Source organism: Lineus longissimus, chromosome 14, assembly GCF_910592395.1.
Source record: "Lineus longissimus chromosome 14, tnLinLong1.2, whole genome shotgun sequence".
In the NCBI taxonomy this organism is placed as follows: domain Eukaryota; kingdom Metazoa; phylum Nemertea; class Pilidiophora; order Heteronemertea; family Lineidae; genus Lineus; species Lineus longissimus.
In genome coordinates, this window is record NC_088321.1 from 10952674 (window position 1) to 10973616 (window position 20943).

The window sequence follows — 20943 nt, forward strand, 5'->3', positions numbered from 1 at the left end:
TAAATGAAGCCCCACTGAGGGTACCCACATTGCAGACAACCTGTGCGACAATGGATGCTGTAGAGCTGCTGAGAAAACGACGCCGGCGCTACACCGTGACAGAAAAACGTGCCTACCTGAGAGACCAGAAGGAGGCACTGGTGAACGGTACGGTGCGCAGTATGAGAGAGTTCGCCGCCCACTATAACATCCCCTGGGAGACGTTTAGAAGGTGGAATCTCGAGGACCTCGAGCAGAAGCAAGAAGAAGACGATGATGGAGCCCCGTGATCCGTTATGGCCACAGGTTGAGGACCAGCTTTACCAATGGCTGCAGCAGATGAGAAAGCGTCGCCTCGCAGTCTCCGTTCTCGACATTCAAGATAAGGCGTTGGTAGTGTGGCAAAGCTGGTGGAATGAGTTAGCTCAAGATGTCAGAGAAGGGATTCAGCATTGTCGCCCTCAGCTATGGGATTTCAACGCATCCATAGGCTGGGTGGAGTGCTTGATGAAGAGACGCCACGTGTCCCTACGGAAGGTGACCAAGGATACAACGACCGTCCCCGCTGATGCTGCTGCAAGGATCCAGACCTTCCGAGATGCGGTTACTGGGAGCATCGATCGTCTTGATATACAGATGCGGTTCTTCTTTAACATGGACCAAACCTTTGTCCTGTTTGATATTAGAACCATGTACACGGCCAACAACACGGGGGAGAAGGCCATAGACGTCTGATCATCCAGGTCCAATACTAAACTGGGATGCACAGTCACCCTCTGCATCGCAGCCTCTGGAGCAAAGTTGCCGGCGCACATCACCTTCCCCAGGAGGTTTCGTCCGGGTGTTTGCAGCCCTCTAAGACAACCCACCAGCAGATGTAAAGATTACCCTATCGGAAGCTGGTTGGATGAGGGAGGAAACGGCGCACAACTGGTTAGATGAAGTTCTATCACCCTACGTCACCGACAACGAGACCGACCAGTTCCTGTTAATCGTCGATCATTATCAGGTCCACCGGACAGAGAACTTCCGGACGAGAGTCCGCGACATGAGAGGCAGCCTGGATTACGTACCTGCTGGTTGCACATCCCTCGTACAACCGTTAGACGTTGCAGTCATGAAGTCCTTCAAATGTCACTCACGTACGGCGACAATGGAAATCGTGGAAGAAGGACCACACGGACGAAAGAGGAGACTGCCCTCACATAGAGACGTGACCAACATCATCAGAGATGCCTGGGATGGTGTTGATGAGGACGTTATCGTCAACTGATTTGAAGCATCGTTTCGACAAAGGCCAATCGAAGCTGGACCACATGCTATCTTGGAGGAAGAAGAGGAGACTGCCATGGATGGACCAGAGTTCGTGAATGTAGTCGAGGAGGACATTGTGATGGACTTGAATTGACTGTGGGTGTTGTGAATGATTGTGGGTACGATTCTGAAAGCCGGACAATCTAATAATGTGTATCTTTAGCTTTGAAAATAAATTGAATCGGGATTTGCATCGTTCTTTTTTATTCCTTCACTGATCACTTCGGACAAGACTGTACATTCAGAGGGATGTTCGGTTTTTTCTCCAGATATGTGACGGACAACTTCTCATTCTTACCAATTTCGCATTGCAAAGTATCTTTGAAAGCCCGAAGCTGGTAAGGGATGATAAGACCCGAAGACATGCTTCATTACCTCCCTGAGCAGTGCCTCACTTTGAAAGGGCAGGTCAGTCCCTAAAACCAGCAGAAGCCAATATGTCAGTTGGACTTTTTTCATGGACACCCTGTACACTATCAGCCATTAGCACTGGGACAACCTTAACACTACCAATGACGATTAGTTGAAAATGTTCTGGGAAACTCAGTACAATGGCCGATTTCATGAAACTACAGATTTTTACGTTTAAAAAATTGATCAGATTGTGTGCGACGGGAAAAAACCCACTGTCGTTTTACCAGAATCAATTTAACACGGCAGTGTGGTTTGCAACAACCGGCTGTAGGGTTTCGGTCAACCAACACTTGAACTACAAAACTCCAATGATCAGATCGTTTTATAGATTTCACACATACTAGCAGGTTTGTAAAATTATGAAAAACTTACAGATCCCTAGTCCGGGCGAAATCAATTTTAACGAAACGAATAAAAGTATTAACTGTGGAAAACTAGGAGAGTTACTAAGCGAGTTTGGTTTAAAAGACGAGTATGATTTTTCGGTGTTTGACGGATGGACCTCCTGGAGTGTTCCAGACTATAATTCCAACATCACAGATCCGGGTTATCACATAAATGACCCAAAAATACATTTCTTCCTGATGCAAGTTCACGAAAATAAAATGCCTCCAATGTTTACTGCAGATTGGGATGCTGGAATGGCTACCTTTTAATATCCAGATACTTTCATCAGGTGGCATGTTAATCAACATAAAAATGTTTTTGCCGTTATCAAACAGAACCATTGTCAGACGTGTCAACAATTCATGATTTTGAAATCAGCGGGTTTCTCAAACCCTGGTATAGAGAGGCTGAATGATTCTGTCCGAACATATGTTTACTGCATACTTGGCGCCCAAGCACTCACCAGAACTCCGATTACAGGAGCAACAGGAACTGAATTTGATGCCCTGAAAGAATTTACCAAACTTTTAAAATACTCAATCAACAAACACGCTGACATTCCTACCTCAGTTCAAAGGTATCAAAAATCAATTGCCCAAACCCACACCAGATTGGATTATGTAATTGCCCCAGGTTTATACATCATTGGTACCAACATGGTCTTAAAAAGCGGGAACATCATGAATTTCAACAATAATATTTTGATAGCACCCCAAAAAATGAGTGTTGGGAAAAATGACATCAACCGTAAAAAGAATACTGCACCTCCTTTAAATGTCCACCTGTAAAGACTTACAAATTGAAAGCGGTGTATAAAACGATAGTCGAGGAGGAAACTCCGGAAATTAAAAAAAGATTTTCCACCGATGATTCTACAGTTGATGATTATGCTACGCATGCAACGCATGTAAATGCTGCCGATGGCAGGCAGGTAAGTGATGATTATGCTACTCATGAAAACATGAAATTTATTTTAGCCACCACAGCCGGTGGAGTTGTAAGTTTAATTTGGTATTTTAGCTAAACTAAATGGCTGATGTTGGAAGTGATCCTCCAGAAGGTAATCCCGAAGATGATTCCCCTATGAATTCTGATTACTCTGTGAATTCTGATTCCACTTCATTCCATAAGAGTGACTTGATGATATGTATCTATCTTACAACTCATTATCTAGTTCTGGGGATAATTTAGCTGATGATCCCTCAGATTTTAGTAAGCCGAATGTTTCTTGGTCAAACGAAATTATAAGTATAACTAAAGAACTGAAAACGAAATTGAATTTATTTTTTCAAGATAAAACAGATGAACAAAAACAATTAGAAGATAATTCCAAATTACCGTGGTTTCCAAAAACCTCAACAATTTAGGTTTACAAAAGGAAATTTAAAGGAACTGGAAAACCTCGTTTTTACAGTAGAGGAAGTTTATGAGGTTGTTAATGAGGTTGTTAAAAATAAAAATTTAAAAATAAACCCTCTTGATAGTCGTCCTCTTTTTGAAAATAATCTCTTCATGGTTGGTAGGAGTATTGAAGGAAAACTATTCTGGGTTCAGATAACGGATGATAAAGGAAATATTCTAAAGGAATCTGAAATTAAGAAATTTACTGTTGGAGAGTCAGTCGTGGCCAAATTAGATGAAATGAGTCATTATTTAGACCCCCACAAAATATATTTCTATTGCTAGAACAGAACAAGAGAGAAAAGAATGGGAGCCACCAGAACAAATTCAGAGGTATGAGACTGTTAATGAGTTACGACCTTCATCTGCGAAGCGAACTCCAATCAGCAGTCCAACAGAGCAGAGATCCAATGTAGTAAATCAAATCGAAGATACAATTAACGAAGATACAATTATTATAACAGTGATGATGGAAACTATGATTCAGACGATCTCCTTGAAAAGTTAATGACGATATTATCTGTTGCAACTGATCAAGTAGAAGAAGTATTCGGCTCTAGAGAAATTAAGAAAGTTACCACCAATTTAAAAGAGATGAAGAATAATATAACCGAACTTAGAAATAAGATTGAACGGTTTGAAGAGCAGTACGATAAGGAAGGTGATCCCGAGAAGAGACAGGAAATAGAGGAATCATAAGACAAAGAAAATAAAAATTTGAAATCCCTTGAAAATGAATATGAATCACAAAATGAAAGATGAAAGGGAGTATGGAAGGATTTTTTAAAACAACCAGATTCAAAGATCCCTCTGAAAGATAGATTAAAATTACTCTTCAATTTGGAAGGTTTATAAATTGGTACTTTAGTACTCATTATGATACTAACCACTCTAGGATTAGCTATTAGTAATTCCATTAGGTTGACAACTAAGCCTAATCCGAACCCCCATAACCCCCCAAAACGAGAACCAAGCATTACAAATAGAGTAAGGGAAGGACTCAAGAAGGTTGCTTGGAGGCTTAAAGAATTGGCTAAGAAGTCAATTGTAGCTTTTCCGAGTATTATTGGTTCCATTGTTTCACTCATCTTGAAATCAGTAGGTGATGTTGTTGGTTTTCTGGCTGAAAATGCTATCATCCTATTGATGATTGTTGTTAGTTAAATAATCTATGGTTTAATTGATTGTGTAAAAGCCGTTAAAAGGGGGAAATAAAAAAGTAAAATCCAACCTGTTCGGGGATTTTAGTTAATCTTAATGGCTGAAGTTGGAGGTGATCCCGAAGACATAGAAATGGATGATCTCAGTGGCTTTAACATTGGTAATCCTGAGGATTATATTGACCCCAATCTTTGAATCCTGATGAAGAAGAAACTTGTAACGCAATAGCCGAACTAAAAAGTAATTTAACTGCAGAAACCTCATTTGATACTCCAGGAAGACCAGAAGTTTATAATCCCACCTTAAAAGCTGCGCAATCAAGGAGGACAAATTTAAAAAATCCTTATTTGGAAAAAAATGGAAAAGGACAGAAACAGGTATACATAAACTTTCGCTTGTGTTGAAAGAAACCGGATCTGTCTTGTCACTAAATTATGGTGGTAAGAATATTGATATCATTAACAAATCTGGGAAATTACATGAGTATAATACATTGAAAAGGCATCAAGGGGTAGAAGTAGCTGAGTATGTTAAGGATATTCTTAAGACACCTTATGAAAAAATTATAAATAAGGCTGATTTTAGGGGAGTTGAACCGTCCACATCAGCAAACTATCTTTGGAAATAAATACACAAGAAAAGTAGAAGATTGAATTAACGGTGATGATGGAAGTTTAAACGGAGACATTCTAAATCAAACATTAATGAAGACAGTATTGACTTCAACTGAAGCAGAGTTAGTAGAAGAATTCGAACCTAGAGATGCTAGAGAAATGACGACACTAAGATTAAATGAGATAAAGATGGCTGAAAGAAGAATCAGACCTATCAGTAAGATTGCACTACTTGATGAAAAATATGGTCAGGAAACTGATCCTGTGGAGAAGCTGAAAATAAAGGAACAATCAGACCAAGAAAAGAGAAATTTGAAATACCTTAATGATGAATATAAATCACAAAATGAAAGATTGAAGAGAATTTGGAGAGACTACATAAAAAAACCAGACTCAAAAATACCTCCGAAAGATAGATTAAAATTACTCTTAAAATTGGAGGGCCTAACTATTGGAGCAATTGTAACTGCGGTAATAATGTTTTTCACAACCTTAGGTCTTTCTATCAGTAATTCCTTGAGAGCAGTAAAACCTCCTGGACCGAATCCTCTTGGACCAACTCCTCCAAAACCAGATGTCCCAGATAGAGTGAAAAATGGATTAAAGAAATTTGCGGAGTGGTTAAAAGAATTAGCGAAGAAATCAGCTGCGTTTTGCTAGACGGATTACTGTGAAATATGCGATAAGCGAACGGCCCACAAAACTGGTCGAGAGGAAATCATTGCGTATACATGTGCAGGTCCTTTGAAATAGGCCTAGATGACGCTAATGACACGATTTATTGAGCATGTACATGTACCACAAAATCCATGTCTGATATCCCTTTGAATTTAGATGACATTGAATAACCGATTTAACGCTGGCCTACTCGTGCATTTAAGATTGTCAATCGCAAGCTTCAGCAAGAAACCAAAATGATGTGCACTGTCTTTTTTGGCATTTTGATAATGTTTTCTGATTTCGTTCATCCAATGGATAATGGCGACATCAATAATGTTGATGAAAATGTCGATGCCTTACAAACTACGAGCAGGCAGGTCAACAGGCGCAGACAAAGACAAAGTGGCATTGGTGAGTGCTGTATTGTACTTTTAACAGAAAATTAACGCCATCTTCCATGTCATTTTCTTTTCAAATTTGATGTCCATAAGAACCTGGAACTTTAAATTTGAAATATTGTTCTTTTCTGAAGTCCACATTTTTTGCAGCCTTATGGCCAGAGGTTGACAGGTCATTCGTGAATGGATGGCAACAAGGCGACAACATGGGGTACCTGTCTCGGGCGACGACATGATGATTAAAGCTGAACAATCTTTCCGAACATGGTGGGCAGTGCTTCCCGAACAGCAGCAACAGGAATACAGGCAGCATCGGCCACAATTAACAGACTTCAGGGCGTCCAGAGGGTGGCTAACTGGTTTTCTCTCTAGGAACGGGATTAGATTTAGGAAACAATGCAAACATTTTACGGCTATTCCCGAAAACGCGGATGAACTTGTGGCCAATTTTCAGCAAAATGTTGGCCAGACGGTTGATGAAAATGGGATTGAACTTGTGATAAACATGAATGAAACGTTTGCTCTTTTTGACATGGCGCCACAATACACCTACAATGAAAAGGGGGCAAAACAAATTGATCTTCGCACGTCCCGAGGGAATCCGAAACTAGGATGTACCGTAACTTTAGGGATTACAAGGGATGGGAGAAAGATGCCTGCGAGTGTGATACTCAGAGGACTGAGGGCTGACGAGGAAGTTATCCAGGATTTGAGGGAAAATGCACCGGACAATGTCCGAGTAACCGGGTCTGAAACGGATTGGGCAAACTGGCAGACACTACTACCGTAGGTTAATGACAGTCTTCTCCCTTTTGTAGGTGATGCCTTTCCATTTTTGCTGATATGGGACATGTTCCCAGCCCATAGAAATTCCCAGCTTGAGCATCACATTGAAGATGCACCTGGTTTTATCCAGTTGGTTGGAAGAAGATGTACTTCTTTGGTCCAGCCATTTGATAAAACTGTCATCCGTTCCTTCAAAATTAACATGCGTAAAATGTGGAAGGCCTGGAAGATCCAAAGTAATGATGGACATGGTCTTTGTGAGCCAATTACTAGGAATACGCTTTTGCGCATTATCAGCGACTCCTCGGCCCCTACAACGGAAGAGGCAATCCATACGGCCTGGCGTGCGTGCGGACTGCTTCAAGGAGATGAGCCAGTGCCAGATCACGTTGATCAAGACATTATTGATTTTGATAACATTGAGATCGAAGACAATGGTCTAGAATTTGTAGATTTGGACGAAAAATTTACTTAAACCCAGTATTAATCATCACATCCTGTTTGTCTTTCTTTTCATCCAATTCAACTCAATGAGCCCAAGTACATGTACTTTTGCACGAACGCGGTAGAAGTCTACCACCAATAACCCCTAGGCTATAACCACATGAAAACGACACTTGTTATCAGCGTCATCTAGGCCTATTTCAAAGGACCTGAACATGTATACGCAATTATTTCCTCTCGACCAGTTTTGTGGGCCGTTCGCTTATCACATATTTTACAGTATATGGACAAGTAACGAGTGTAAGACCGGTCATAGTGTCCTCATATAGTCTTGTGTTTAAAGCCTGAATGAGTCGCGTTTAAAGTCTGAATGAGAGATCCATTGTTGAAGAGACTAAGCGTCCAGAACTCAACACCAAGTGACTTGGCATATACCTGAATGCGAGCTTGTTGGTAATGTTGATTGTTATGGTGAAATATGGTGAACATTTAAAGTCACCTACAGATCCGGTTGGCGTCCTTTGCTTTTACCCCACAATGGATATAAGCAGGACTGAAATTCCATCCGCGACCCTGTTGTGGCTTAAGGGATGTCTCCCCTCCCCCCTCCCATCATCATGCAGATTTTTTGATAATCAATTGAGGCTCAACACTTGACATAAAAGAGATGAAATCAGCTCGCGCTAACTGAGCCGAACCTTGATCACTTTTAAAGATGAAACGTGATTGACATTTTAGTGTAGGAGAAAGGTCTACTCACCCGCCCGCCAACAGGGAGACACCGCTCTCTTCATCACGTGACTCCATCCCCTCCACCTCGTGTCTTGGTATGATGTCACAACCAGGTTCGCATCGACGACAACCCACCGATGATTCGCATAATTCTTGCAGCCGGTTTGTCGAAAATTGTCCCTTTTTCGTCGGGCATGTCACAATGGCTCAACCACCAACAGTCCGTTTGGTTTCACAGGCCTTTTCACAACTCTGAAGCACGGACATGCATGAGAAATTATGCTTGGACTCTATGCGTAGGGCGCCGAGTTTGGCTGGTGCCCGAGGATAGTACACTCCGGATGCAGTGGACCGGCTTAGTTCGTCAGACCCAATTAGGAAGACGCAATAGACTGCCCAGGAAATCTAGAGGGTAGAGACAAGAAGTTTCATTTAAAACTCAAAATTCTGGTACGTTTGCGAATTAATGTTCCATTGAAGTTCACGGTTCAATATTATAGAGATTTGAATACTGAATTTTGAATTTTCATAAAGAGCCGTCGGCGCTTTTGCATACCCATGCAGTTGCACACTAGCAATTCAGTGCGCGAGACTAGATGGTACATGGTGTGTCAAAAAAAGGAAACCGAGAATAATTTGTTAATTTCCTGGACATGGCTAAATATTTAGGAAATTGGCAACCACTATTTATTACACCATTATGTCCTCCTTCTTATGACACTAAGAAATCTAATTTACTGTCACAGATGACTAAACACGAAACAGTTCAATCAACCATGGCAGAACTGGTCTTGAACCAGACAGACGTTTTTGTAATAAACCTTGTCTGCCCAGTGCAGGGCTTTTATTGGGCCTCCAAATTATGCAATCCTTTGCATGTTTTTCCATTGCACACTCCTTAAAAGTTGAAAAGGTTGCTCATTTTCTCAGACCAGCGAAATGCAACTTACAACTAAGCAGCGTGTGTTTTGGGTAGAAGAGTGGTTTAGGACTGGAAGTCTCCAGCAAGTAGCAGACGCATTTGGTGAGATCAACTGTGTGATTAAGATCCCTGACCTTACCCTCTGTGATTATTTTTTGGGGACATCTTTGAAACCAAGTTAACAAGTCGCCTCCACAAGATATCAATGACCTACGTGCCAGAATTTTCGCTGCAGTCGAGGCCTTAAGAGGACAGAGAGACGTAATAAGGAATGCATTGAGAGGAATGAGAACCAGAGCTGAAGTTTGTGTTGAAAGGAGTGAGGGGCATGTCGAAGGACACTGGAGTTAGGCTGAGACAGGAATAAGCACCCAGATGCTAAATCATTGAAGAAAAATGTTGCTAAAGACACACTGGTCTCTCTTTTCTCCTTTTTGTCGGAGTTCCGCTGTGGTGAATCTGGTGCAAGACCAGTTCTGACATGGTTGATTGAACGCAGTTATACTCAGTCAACTGAGACAGTAAATTGGATTTCATGGTGTCATTAAAAAGAGGACATCATTAAGTAATAAATGGCGGTTGCCAATTTCCAAAATATTCAGCCATGTGCAGGAAATTAACAAATTAATCTTGGTTTCCTTTTTTTGAAACACCCTGTATAGAAAAAAAATGAATTTCTGAATTTCTGACACATGGTCTTAGTCACCAGTATGGATGTGTTTTCCATTATAAATACCTAGTCTCCCCAGGGGTGAGTGAAGGAAAAGTAGGAATCTATTATTAATTTACATAATTCATAATTTATATGCATTACACACTATAGTTGGATCTGCGAATAGGCTGTCGTACTTTCAAGTAACTTCCAACCCATAGATTCTGAGGAGGGAACATGTAGGCCAACCCGAACACCTATACCATGATTCGACATCCATGATCAGAAAGTCTGAGAATGGGATAGGCATCTATGGCTTGCAGAAACCGGGAGAGTGTGTGGGAGAAACCTTTAAAGATACCTTAAAATTTACGGAGAAAAGCACTCTGAGTTGGGGTATATATTTCAAAAAATGTATTGTGTATGGGCCATACGTGGACTCTGAGAGAAGGTACGGGTTTCAGAGAAATATGTGCAAAAATTGGGTGTTGTGGATCCAGTTTCTGAGAAATTTGATACAGACCTGTACTCGACAATCAAGGGAGAGTAAAGGGCAGAGACATGTATATTCACCCCTGGCGAGTTTTAAGTGGGGTATTGTAGTGTGGGGCCTATGCACTGCCCCAACCAATCTGTTACTAAATGGCAATTGTGACGCCTGATTATACATGTACGATCATCAAGCGACTGCGTGATCAAAAGAAACGTTACGTTTGGTTGGAACAACATAACTCATTGATATTTATGATGTTTTAAACGATGCATCTGGCGCGCGCGCCTCCCCCCTTTGATCCGCGCCTGCACAAGTGCATTTCCAATAACAAAAGCTTGTGTAGATCAGACACCTCTCTACTCCGGACAAGGCGATGGTGACCTTTTGGTCGAGTCACCTCGCAATGAAAACAATGACTTCCCGCATGCGCTTTGGGCGTCACTGCGAGAGGCGGAGTATATTAAAAACCATTGGTTACACCAGAATGATATAGTTCTGTGATGTTCTGTCCATGTAAAGTACAAATACATGTACATGTACAAGTAATAGCAAAGTTGGAAAATAAAAAAATTGCCTTTGGACGAAATGTCAATATTTAAAAGGGGACTATAGGCAGGAGCAGAGGGGCTAATTTGGCCATCTTCAGGTGACTAATATACACAGTAACGGCCCTGGGTCATGTCAGATTCAGCACTAAATATATTCCTCGTACAAGCATGAATCATTTCGACGTACTCAATTCATCATGGCACTTTAGTACCATGATGAATTTGGAATTGGGACGGTAAACTATTTTAGCATGGTGAGCATGGTGAATTCGTAATTCAACATGGAAAATCTGATTCACAAAATATACCGTGGTGAGATTCTTTCGTAAGAGGGCCGGCCCCGGTACGCTCATTGATGACAGAGAGGGACATACACATGTACCTAATCCTGTAATGCGGATCAGTCTTGGGAAGTGTATGAAGCATTATCATTTCGAAATCCTAGAATCGCAGTACATCGCAAATTTTCCATCACTTCCTAGAGACATTTAGAAATTCTGGAAAAAACTCAGCGTAGTCGAAACCTCCCTATTCACAGTATCATGACACTAAAACATTTGAGTGTAACCTGCGTTCTTACCAGTTGTGCAGACAAGTTTGCGAGAAAAACAAACCTTTGTCCTTACGAATTACATTTGTACATGTATATTGTTTTTGTCGGCCTCCCAACTCTCGCCAGGCTGTTGCGACACTGGTGCGTACGTATATCAGCTGCTTTATGCATGCAACGTGTGACATTACTGTTTTCAATTAAATAGAATTCTAGGTCCCCAATCAACCCCATCAAATCATTTGTCCTAATTTTGATTAATCACATTTTGCGTCAATACACAGCAGTGACCACATTACAGGTCTTGGATTCTCGCCAGTAGGAAGTAGGCCTCAGGTTGAAGAATGAACGAAAACCCTGGAGAAAGCTTAAACCAGACAACTGGGAACAATCGAATGGACTATACAGACGACACCCTTCAAAAGCTTCCAAATCCTGCCTCCAGACCTTTTAACCTATTTATCATCGATTTAAGCCGCATTGAGACTCTGTCACCAGGATGGGTGCCTTCGACCTAATAGTCTCCGGTCCTCCATTCAAGCCGCACGGAGGTCCTGTCACCTGGATGTGCTTTCTTCCTGCTAGCCTCCCGTTCTCGATTCAAGCCACACGGAGGTCTGTCGTGTCTTGAACTATTAGTGTCGTCTGCTACAGCAGATGCTACCACCTACTATTGAATGTGAGAACTGGGCTCTCCGGGTTCAGAGGAGGAAAGAATGGGTGATATGAATAAAGACTAGCAAATGCTTTTATCTAAATCTCCATGTACATTTACACTAGGCCTTCCTGTACAAAACCGGAGTAAAAACATTTGCTAGTCTTTATTCATATCACTCAATGAGTAATTAAGAATGTTGTTATATTTTACAAGACTTTCTGTTTCTCATTGCTGATTGCCACTGATACGATACCACAAGGTCCTGTCACAAAGATGTGTTTCCAACATACTAGCCGCCGGTGCTAAATTCAAGCCGTACTGAGGTCCTGTAACAAGGATGTTCTTCTGACCTATTAGTCTCCCGTCCACGATTCAAGCTGCATGGCGGTCCAGTCACCAGGATGTACATCCGACATACTAGCCTCCCGTTCTCAATTCAAGCCACACGGAGGTCCATGCCTGATCAGAGTAGGCCTAGTTCTGACACAAATATTGGCCCAAATATTTACCGGTTGTCCTCTTCCAGTTGAAACAACATGATCTCCAGAGCTAGAGATCCATGCACACTCCTTTGTAAAATGTCAGGCTATATGCACATGGCATAAGGAATTGTCTGCAGCCGGCAGCCACTTTTGCACAGGGGGGCTTGAGAAAGGAATTTGGTTAAGTTTGAAAAATCAATGCATTTTACGGACACAATAAGCTACAATCCTCATCAGTTTTCATTAATTGCATTTTATGGGACGTAAAACCTATATTTTGTTGTATTTTCTTGCAAAAACGCTGCCAGTGTCAGTGCCAGTGCCAGTGCCAGAGTACCCGTGCTAGGTTAATATGTAAATAGCAAGCTCTAGTGAACTCACACAACTGTATGTCTCATAGCGCTCTGGGATAGCGCTCCGCTGACTATGCTCTCACCCAAAACATTTGAGTCCTGTGGTTCGTCATTTTAATGAAAAACTTCTTAAAATCCCTGAAAGTCTGTGCACGTATTTCTCTTTTAACCATTATCATATATTGCTTGGAGAGTCACGGTCCTCCTGGAAGCCATTTTTCTATGAAAAACCAACATATCTCGTGCCCAAGTTGATTCTTTAAAAAATCAGTGAAAGTCCGTGCATGTTTTTTAACCCTTATTTTCATTTTTACTGATGTCCCTAACCAATGTTCATTAATCATAAAGTCCCTCTTTATCTGTGTCGTGTCGTTCCATCGGCATTTCCACCTGCCATCACTCGATGACGTCACCAGAGCAATCGCCGTCTCGTTCGCGGCATTTCTCATTCGCTGAACAGACACCTGCCATTGATATAGCCTGATGGCTGCTAGCTAGCCAATCGTGGTGGAAAAAAACACGATTTGACCAGCCATAACTCTCAGCTGGACAGGCGGAGCGGCATAAGCTATCAATTCATCTCAGCGCACCCAACGGACCACTTTCAATCGCTCGGTGCGCAAACTTGAACTTGAATTTAAAAAAATTTGCCATGTGTGAATACTACTGGCTATAAGTTTCAACAATCATGTTACGTCACGTAGACTCGTTTAAAAATACCACAAAAGCCAAGTTTCCGCGAAGTTATGTCACTAATTTTCGTGTATGGGTCAATGAATTTCATTGAAAATCACAATTTGAATAGATGAGTGGTTTGGTAACCTCTCTGACGTAACGTACGGGGCGTTGAATTTGGCTGTGCTCCTGGTATGACAGACCGGTTTGGGAACACAAGCGTTCAGTTGTGTCGACGCCAAGTCGAAGCACTGGTTCAACATTGGTGAGTTCAGCCTGATTTCTCCACAACTTTTTCTCCCCAAATTTTGCGACTATTGTCTGATACAATGTACAATCTTATCTTATCTTTTCATTTTCATTTCTTGCAGACGCCAGACACGTTGTCCTGTCTAGCACACCCAATGCTGCCCAACCGGTTTATCACAAGATACGACGTGAACACCACCATGGTGAGTTATTTTTCTCTATCGAAACTTTCTTGATCATACATACATGTATTCTTTTGAAACTTCTCATCTCTGCAGCAGTGGCGGATCCAGAAATTTGGGAAAGAAGCGGGGGGGGGGGGCGCTGCCCCACCAATGAGAACCCATGATAGAGCCGAAGGTGCAATCCTGAAAATGAGGGGAGGGTTCTTGAGGAGAGGTGCCCTAAAATATCAAAGAGGGATGACTCATGCGGGACCCCTAAATCCGCCACTGCTGTTCTGAATATTTCCACACTCTGCTCAGCTGACCTTTGAAAGGAGGACACTGTCAGCCCATACCCTATCTATGGTACTATATCGTTCTGGCAGCAAGAAAATGAGACGATCGGTCATGTCTGCCATGTTTTATGACGTCACACGACAAGTTCTTGGCGCAATGTGTCACGTGCTCATAACACATTCTATCTCTGAACCAATCAGCCCTTGATACTGTGACATGTGATATGTATGATGAGGACCTTGACCGGATCAGAAAGATAAGGCATACAATCGAAGTAGTTCAGAGACATTTACATGAAGACATGGCAGAAATTACCAATCGTTTCGGTGATCACTAAATCCTAAAGGCTAGAGGGAGGTAATTATAATATGATCTCCACCGCCCGACCCGATGCGTCATTACCGGAATTCCGGGTGGCAACTTCTAGCTCATCGATTACTTCAGAACTGAAGTTGCCGCCATTGTGATGTAAATACTTTGGGTTTTTCCCACCCGGAATTTCGGTAATGACGTCATCGGGTCGGGCGGTGGAGATCATTTTATAATTACCTCCCTCTAGTCTTTATGATTTAGTGATCACCAATCGTCTCATTGAACATCTGTGCTGCCAACTGTACGACGATCGAAGATCAATCGGAGATCAGCATCCCAGAGCTTTGATAAATCCTGCCAGTTGTTCCCAGGCTTGTGTTATGAAATGACCATGGTTTAGTGATAGGCCTACTATTCAGTGGTATTAAATGGACAACTGTGGCATGAGATATGGTGGTTTTTGCTACAAAAATGGCTTCCAGTAGAACCGTGACTTCTCAGTCCAAACAGGAAAATTGAAATACATCATTGAACTGCAATAAACGGTGCACAAAAACTGGGTGTAACATTAGGCCTGCCTGAATTTCACAGGTCATGTCCAAAACTGCCTCGCACACTGGCGAAAATCGTTATTTGAGATAAGTGGCGGCGTATTGTGACATGCAGAGGTATTATCCTCCTGGCCATGGAAATCCCACGCCCAGGTTGTCCCTTTAAAGCTGACATGCATGCATAAAAACCCTAACGGCCAAATTAGAAAAGACGGAAAGGATGAAGTGGCGAGGGTTCCGAGTTCGAACCCGCTCGAGGAATATTTTTTTCTTTTTTTTCTCTGTGACCTGTCTCGCCAATAAAACTTCTGTTTGTGCAGTTGTAGCCGATAGGAATGACCTTTCACAGCACGTACTATATCAATTACTCACGCAAACACCTGTTGTAAATGAAAACCATGATATTACTATAAATGCAGGGACAGACAGGGAGTAAATGGCTTAGATGATACAAAATGGGGAAAGATGAAAATGTACAAAATAATACAACACTGCACTAACCTGTTGTAAATGAAAACCATGATATTACTATAAATGCAGGGACAGACAGGGAGTAAATGGCATAGATCTGTAGTGCCAAAGGCCTACATTCCCTGAAAGATTAACATAACAAAGCCCCATAGGCCTAGAAGGAATAACTATATTAGAATAACTAGGCCTAGACCCTTTAACCCCTTAATACATGGTAACACAGTCAAGCGAGACCTGTCGCTGGGTGTCTATCATGTTTCAAGTGCAGTTTGTCTTTTGGTGGTCGGGCGTTTGTATTTTCTATCTTTGTCGTTTGGGTTTTTATGCATGCATGTCAGCTTTAGATATGTTTTCGCGTGGTCACGAAGATGATAAATGTGAATAATGACACCAATGCATTGGCCCTGCGGTCACGTGGTGGCTTTCAAATATATCCTTGTGCCGTCGGTAGGAAGCTGCTGAAAGCCGCAGCAAACCAGCAGCAAACAAAAGACTTAGGCTACTTAAAATCTTATAATCTCGTCACCATTGAGTTCTTTTCCTATAGCTCCTATACACGTATAAAGATGGTGTGCGAAGATAAATTTCGGCCATTTTGTTACCATTTTAATATCTAACTTTATGCGCCTGCTTAATCGCCCACCCGCGAATTTTTTTTCCTGAACCTTTCGGGCAGTACAGTGTACATTTGTACACAGGTCCTCAGCCAATCAGAATCCGATAAATCTGTGTCGTCATCGGGGCATCATCATGAAACTTAGAAGTAAGCTTGTATTGTTTTGTGCTTGTTAATCAAATTTGAAGCATACAGTATCAAAATATAGTGGAGGAAGACCATACACACGAGGCAGTATCGAAAGACAAGTCTCATTGCAGAGAAACATATTCCTACTGGAGGAAGACCATTCACATGAGACAAGTCTCATTGTATATTCATGCTCAATATGATATCTGAAGGACTATCCCTTGGATCTTGGAGATGGGCTATTGTTATTTTCCTTTCTGTAGGTATGTTGCAGGCAGCAGAAATAACTAAAATATCTAAAATCTAAATAACAAGAGAAAAGAAACGCGTTATAAAAATAAAATATAAAGAGTAAAAAAGAAAAAGGAAATGTTGTCCACAACGGGATACAAACTCACGACCTTTGGATCGAACATCGTATTCTGCCATTTCTGACGAGCGCTCTATCAACTGGTCTAAAGTTTCTAAGACTTCTGACGTCATGTATTTGTCGAAATCTGATTGGTTGAAAGTCCCTGTACAAATGTACACTACAGTGCCCAAAAGGTTCAGGAAAAAAATCGCTACCCGCCCTCTTCAGATACAGTTAGCCAATCTATCACTTCGATCTATCTACCGTCGCTGTCATGGCCAATTTTTTTTTCTTTCAGAAGCCCCGACGTCTTTTGAACTTTCAAGGAATGGTTGGGTGTGGTCAAGGGACTGGTATTGAATCTGATATATTATCATTGTTGTCACACCTTTTCGCTAAATATGAGGTCTTGAAAATGCTTGGTATTGCTCCTTGTGAGGTGTTACCCAACGTTAATGACGCCTGTCTGTATGAGTGGTACATACTTGACACCTATGGCGAAGGATGAGCCAGTTATTTTCGAGTTTGTACTTTGGGTGCATCTCGTTCCTCGGGTTGCATTGCACCCGTGACCCCATAGGAGTTCCTGGTCTTGTCTCTTCGCCCCCAACTCCGATGAACTCTATGTACCGTGAACGAATGCTCATCAGGTCGACAGTTATTTGACGACGTAAATCCATCCATATTAACTGGCGCTGCGGCTGCGCTCAATAGACTCCGTTGGGGAGTCTGAGCCTGATAGGGTGTACCAGTCCAGCCGGTTATGTACGGTTGGTATGCTCTATGATATGGATCTCCAGCCACCTGTCAGCTAGGGGCAGACCCCAGTGTCTCAACCCTGGGTCTCAGAGGCGGTAACTTCGAGTCAGGCAGCGCGCTATGTCTGGTTAGGCGACATGGGTTACCAGGGCATCCACAGCCAAAATGGTTTGCACATGGAGGTCATCGCGACCGACTTGTGAGGGGGAAGAAGTGATGTCCATGGCGGTTTCAAATTGATCTGACGACCCCCGCGTCTTCTGGACAGGGAGGGGTTCATGTGGCCAAATCCTGTCAGCTCAATCCTATCGTTAGCATCGTTCGCGGTACATGGAAACCAAGTGCATGGAACCCTTTTTTGTCTTGGTTTAATTTCTCTGAGGATTTCAATGATGATATATATATTTAGATCCACAGGTATAGTCGGTACATGTGGCGACTCGCCACATGAACATTTTAAAAGTTTTTTCGAGCATTGTTAAAAGTTTTGAAAATAAATTTCTTCTTTGGACGTGTTTTTTTTTACCTGAATGACATTCAAAAAGTTTGTCACTGGAGAATTTCCCCATCCCCCACCCCAGCCCTAGAATAATATACAGACTAAATAGTATCTTTGGACTGTACTGGTAATATAGGTCAGTCACGAAAAATAAAATATATATTGGACTGTACTGGTAATATAGGTCAGTCACGAAGAATAAAATATGTATTGGACTGTACTGGTAATATAGGTCAGTCACGAAAAATGAAATATATATTGAACTGTACTGGTAATATAGGTCGGTCACGAAGAATAGAATGATATTGGACTGTACTGGTAATATAGGTCGATCAAAAAAAAGAAATATATATTGGACTGTACTGGTAATATAGGTCAGTCACGAAAATATCTGAAAGTCTGTGCCCCATTGTTGACGAATATAATATCGTGAGGACTTTATCAATGGTCACGGTCCCTGGCCCCTCCCACGTAAAAATCATTAGCAAGGTCACTGCAGGCAATAGCTTCAGCATTGTTATTGTATAAACATGTCTTAAACATTATAAACGGCCCTATTTGTGGGGTTACATTGGGTTCTTGCTGGGGTAATGATGTCCATGTCCGATTCTGCGTTTTGTGGACTTGTAAATCAGTCCAGCAGTGACATTGCGTTTTGTGGACATGTTAAAGTCTGTCCCGCAGTACCAAGTTTCAGCCCAGCAATTACCAATAAGCCCTGCACGTGACCTTAAAGTAAATAGCTATGCAAGTGTGGTCGAGACAAAACGCGATGTATGCATTGGAAGAAGGAAATCTGCGAAGAGTTGCTGGAACTGTCTGTCCACCTCTCGTTTATGAAACAATGGGCGATTTGAAAGACGTCTCCTGAACAGATCGCCCATTGTTCACTGAAGCAGCATTCGAATTGTCTCCAATTTTTTTCAGGTGGATTGCTCCATCTCGTGTGGTTTCGCTGTCCCGTCCCTAGAATCGAGTTAACGTGACCGAGGCCACTTCTGAGAGATAAATATTCAGGATGCCAGATTTGTGGAACACAATTAAGGTAAATGAGATAAAATTCGATAAGCTGGCTACAGTTGATGAAATGAGGCTTTAGGTCCGTCATCATGCAACTGATATTGGGACAAACCCGAGGCAGGTTGACCACCATTACCTGACAATTAAATTTAATTGATTCATCTTATTAGTGCCAATGAGGCTGTCACAGACATAAACATGTGTACAGACATATTACTGATATGCTATAATAGATTTTTTTTCATGAAAAATGATCAAATACTTCAATTTCTTAAATTGTATATTTCAATGTTTCTTGGTATCTAAATATTCCCTTTCTATTCCAGGCCAGTAGTCAAGAGCCATGATCAAGGAACAGCAGTTCCCAACGGAATTGACCCTTTTCTTGTTGTAATTCATGCTGTTGGCTCAGAATGGGTTGACACTAACCTGTTTTCGACCCTGAAAATAAAACATCGAACATTGTTACTCTTTGTTAAAAGTGAACCTTGCAAAATATGTGCTTATTCCTGAAATCGATAGCACTTCATGTATGTACTCGTTGATCCAGAATATTGCTATTTCTTGTTCCGTTTTCAATGTGGCAATCCATTTACCGTATCTGAGCTATTTCACAGCACAAGAAGTGCAACATTACAACAATGGAGCTATTTCTTGATCACAGCAAAAATGTGCTTCTACATTGTTTTACTCAAATGATGCCTGGGTAAGCCTTATTGACATATCTGTTTTCAAGAGGAATTGATTGTAGGTTTTCTTTCTTTTTTCTTTCTTTTTTCTTAAGGCAGGCCTTATTTAACAGAAGCCCTATATTTTAGGTAGAATATTATTTATACTTAAGGAATTGAACCCGAGCCGGAGGACCTTGGTTGAGTTACCAAGACACTCTCGGGTGGAGCTAAAATACAGTCCAAACCCGAGCCGATAGGCGAGGGTTTGGACGAAATTTTAGCTCCACCCGAGAGTGTCTTGGTAACTCAACCAAGGTCCGAAGCCGAGGGTTCAATTTCTATTCTAAAATACCTCAAACTTAAAAAGATAGGCCACGAAATAACTTGAATATGTGCGAATTTGGCAAATTCCATCCATCGCCTGCCCGGAGCGCCGGTAGCGCCGTTGTTTACATTATGTTACGGCAGCGCGTATAGGAAGTCCGGATCGGCTCGCTCAAGTGATGCTAAAATCCGCGCAAATGGGCTATTTGGAGCGTTTTTCTCAGCAAATATGTGTAGTGCTCATTAAAAAACTTAGGGTGGTTGATGCTTCCTTGGCTGATTTGTGTTTGAAGCAGTGTTTTGAGAGCCTCAAACTTCTGAAGTGAGCTGTGTGCATGGTTTCCACATTTTAGTGCAACCCGAGGGAACTTTGGTAGAGCATCTTGGTTGCGTGTCCAAAACACTCCACTCTCAGAACGAGGCTTATGCATTTTCCATTTAAAAGTTGACTTTACGGTACCAAGGTATTTTAGAATATAGGCCCATATCAGTTTTGAGATCAATTTCCTCTTGAAGACAATAAACGTCAATCGAGTCTCTGCACCATTTTGATTGGGCGGTTTTGGGCTAAAATACAGTACAAGAGAATGCTCCATTGGTGTTAACAGAATATGTCATTGTTTTGGTCAGCAATCAGTTCTTGCCACCTTGAAAGCGGCCACGGTTACTTTATACGACTTGTACATTGTTCAATTGTTATTATGCTATTGTCATTTGCCTTTGTCCCCCCCCCCCATCCTTATCGACACTCACAGTGCACCATCCTCCATCACATGCCCCGCATGCGCACTGACCCAACATCTGATCCCTTGACACGCTTGCTCAAGCGGCTCAAGCGGCGTCAGCAGTATCAACGTTGTGTTATTGTATTCCAAGTTTTGCATTATTCATATGCATGTACTTGCC

At 41.9% G+C, this 20943-nt stretch overlaps 1 protein-coding gene and 1 long non-coding RNA gene across 4 annotated transcripts in view; one reads left to right on the plus strand and one right to left on the minus strand.

Annotated features, from left to right (window-relative positions):
- Nucleotides 1-11617, minus strand: part of LOC135498978 (polyamine-transporting ATPase 13A3-like) — a 57925-nt gene extending 46308 nt beyond the window's left edge. For 2 of the 3 annotated variants that reach the window (XR_010449196.1, XM_064789567.1), the window contains exons 1-2: nucleotides 11486-11617; nucleotides 8319-8695 (exon numbers count right to left, since the gene is read on the minus strand). Coding sequence is in view for 2 of the 3 variants with exons in the window: in XM_064789567.1 (XP_064645637.1) it covers nucleotides 8319-8365 (47 nt within the window). In the remaining variant the exon portion in view is untranslated. The remainder of the gene's footprint in view (nucleotides 1-8318; nucleotides 8696-11485) is intronic. The other variant, XM_064789569.1, reaches the window with a different exon arrangement.
- A 2212-nt stretch (nucleotides 11618-13829) lies between these two features.
- On the plus strand, nucleotides 13830-19521 carry LOC135498988 (uncharacterized). The gene is made up of 5 exons (XR_010449200.1): nucleotides 13830-13888; nucleotides 13995-14075; nucleotides 17063-17117; nucleotides 18950-19067; nucleotides 19369-19521. It is a non-coding gene; the product is annotated as an uncharacterized LOC135498988 (long non-coding RNA).
- Nucleotides 19522-20943: the final 1422 nt, after the last annotated feature.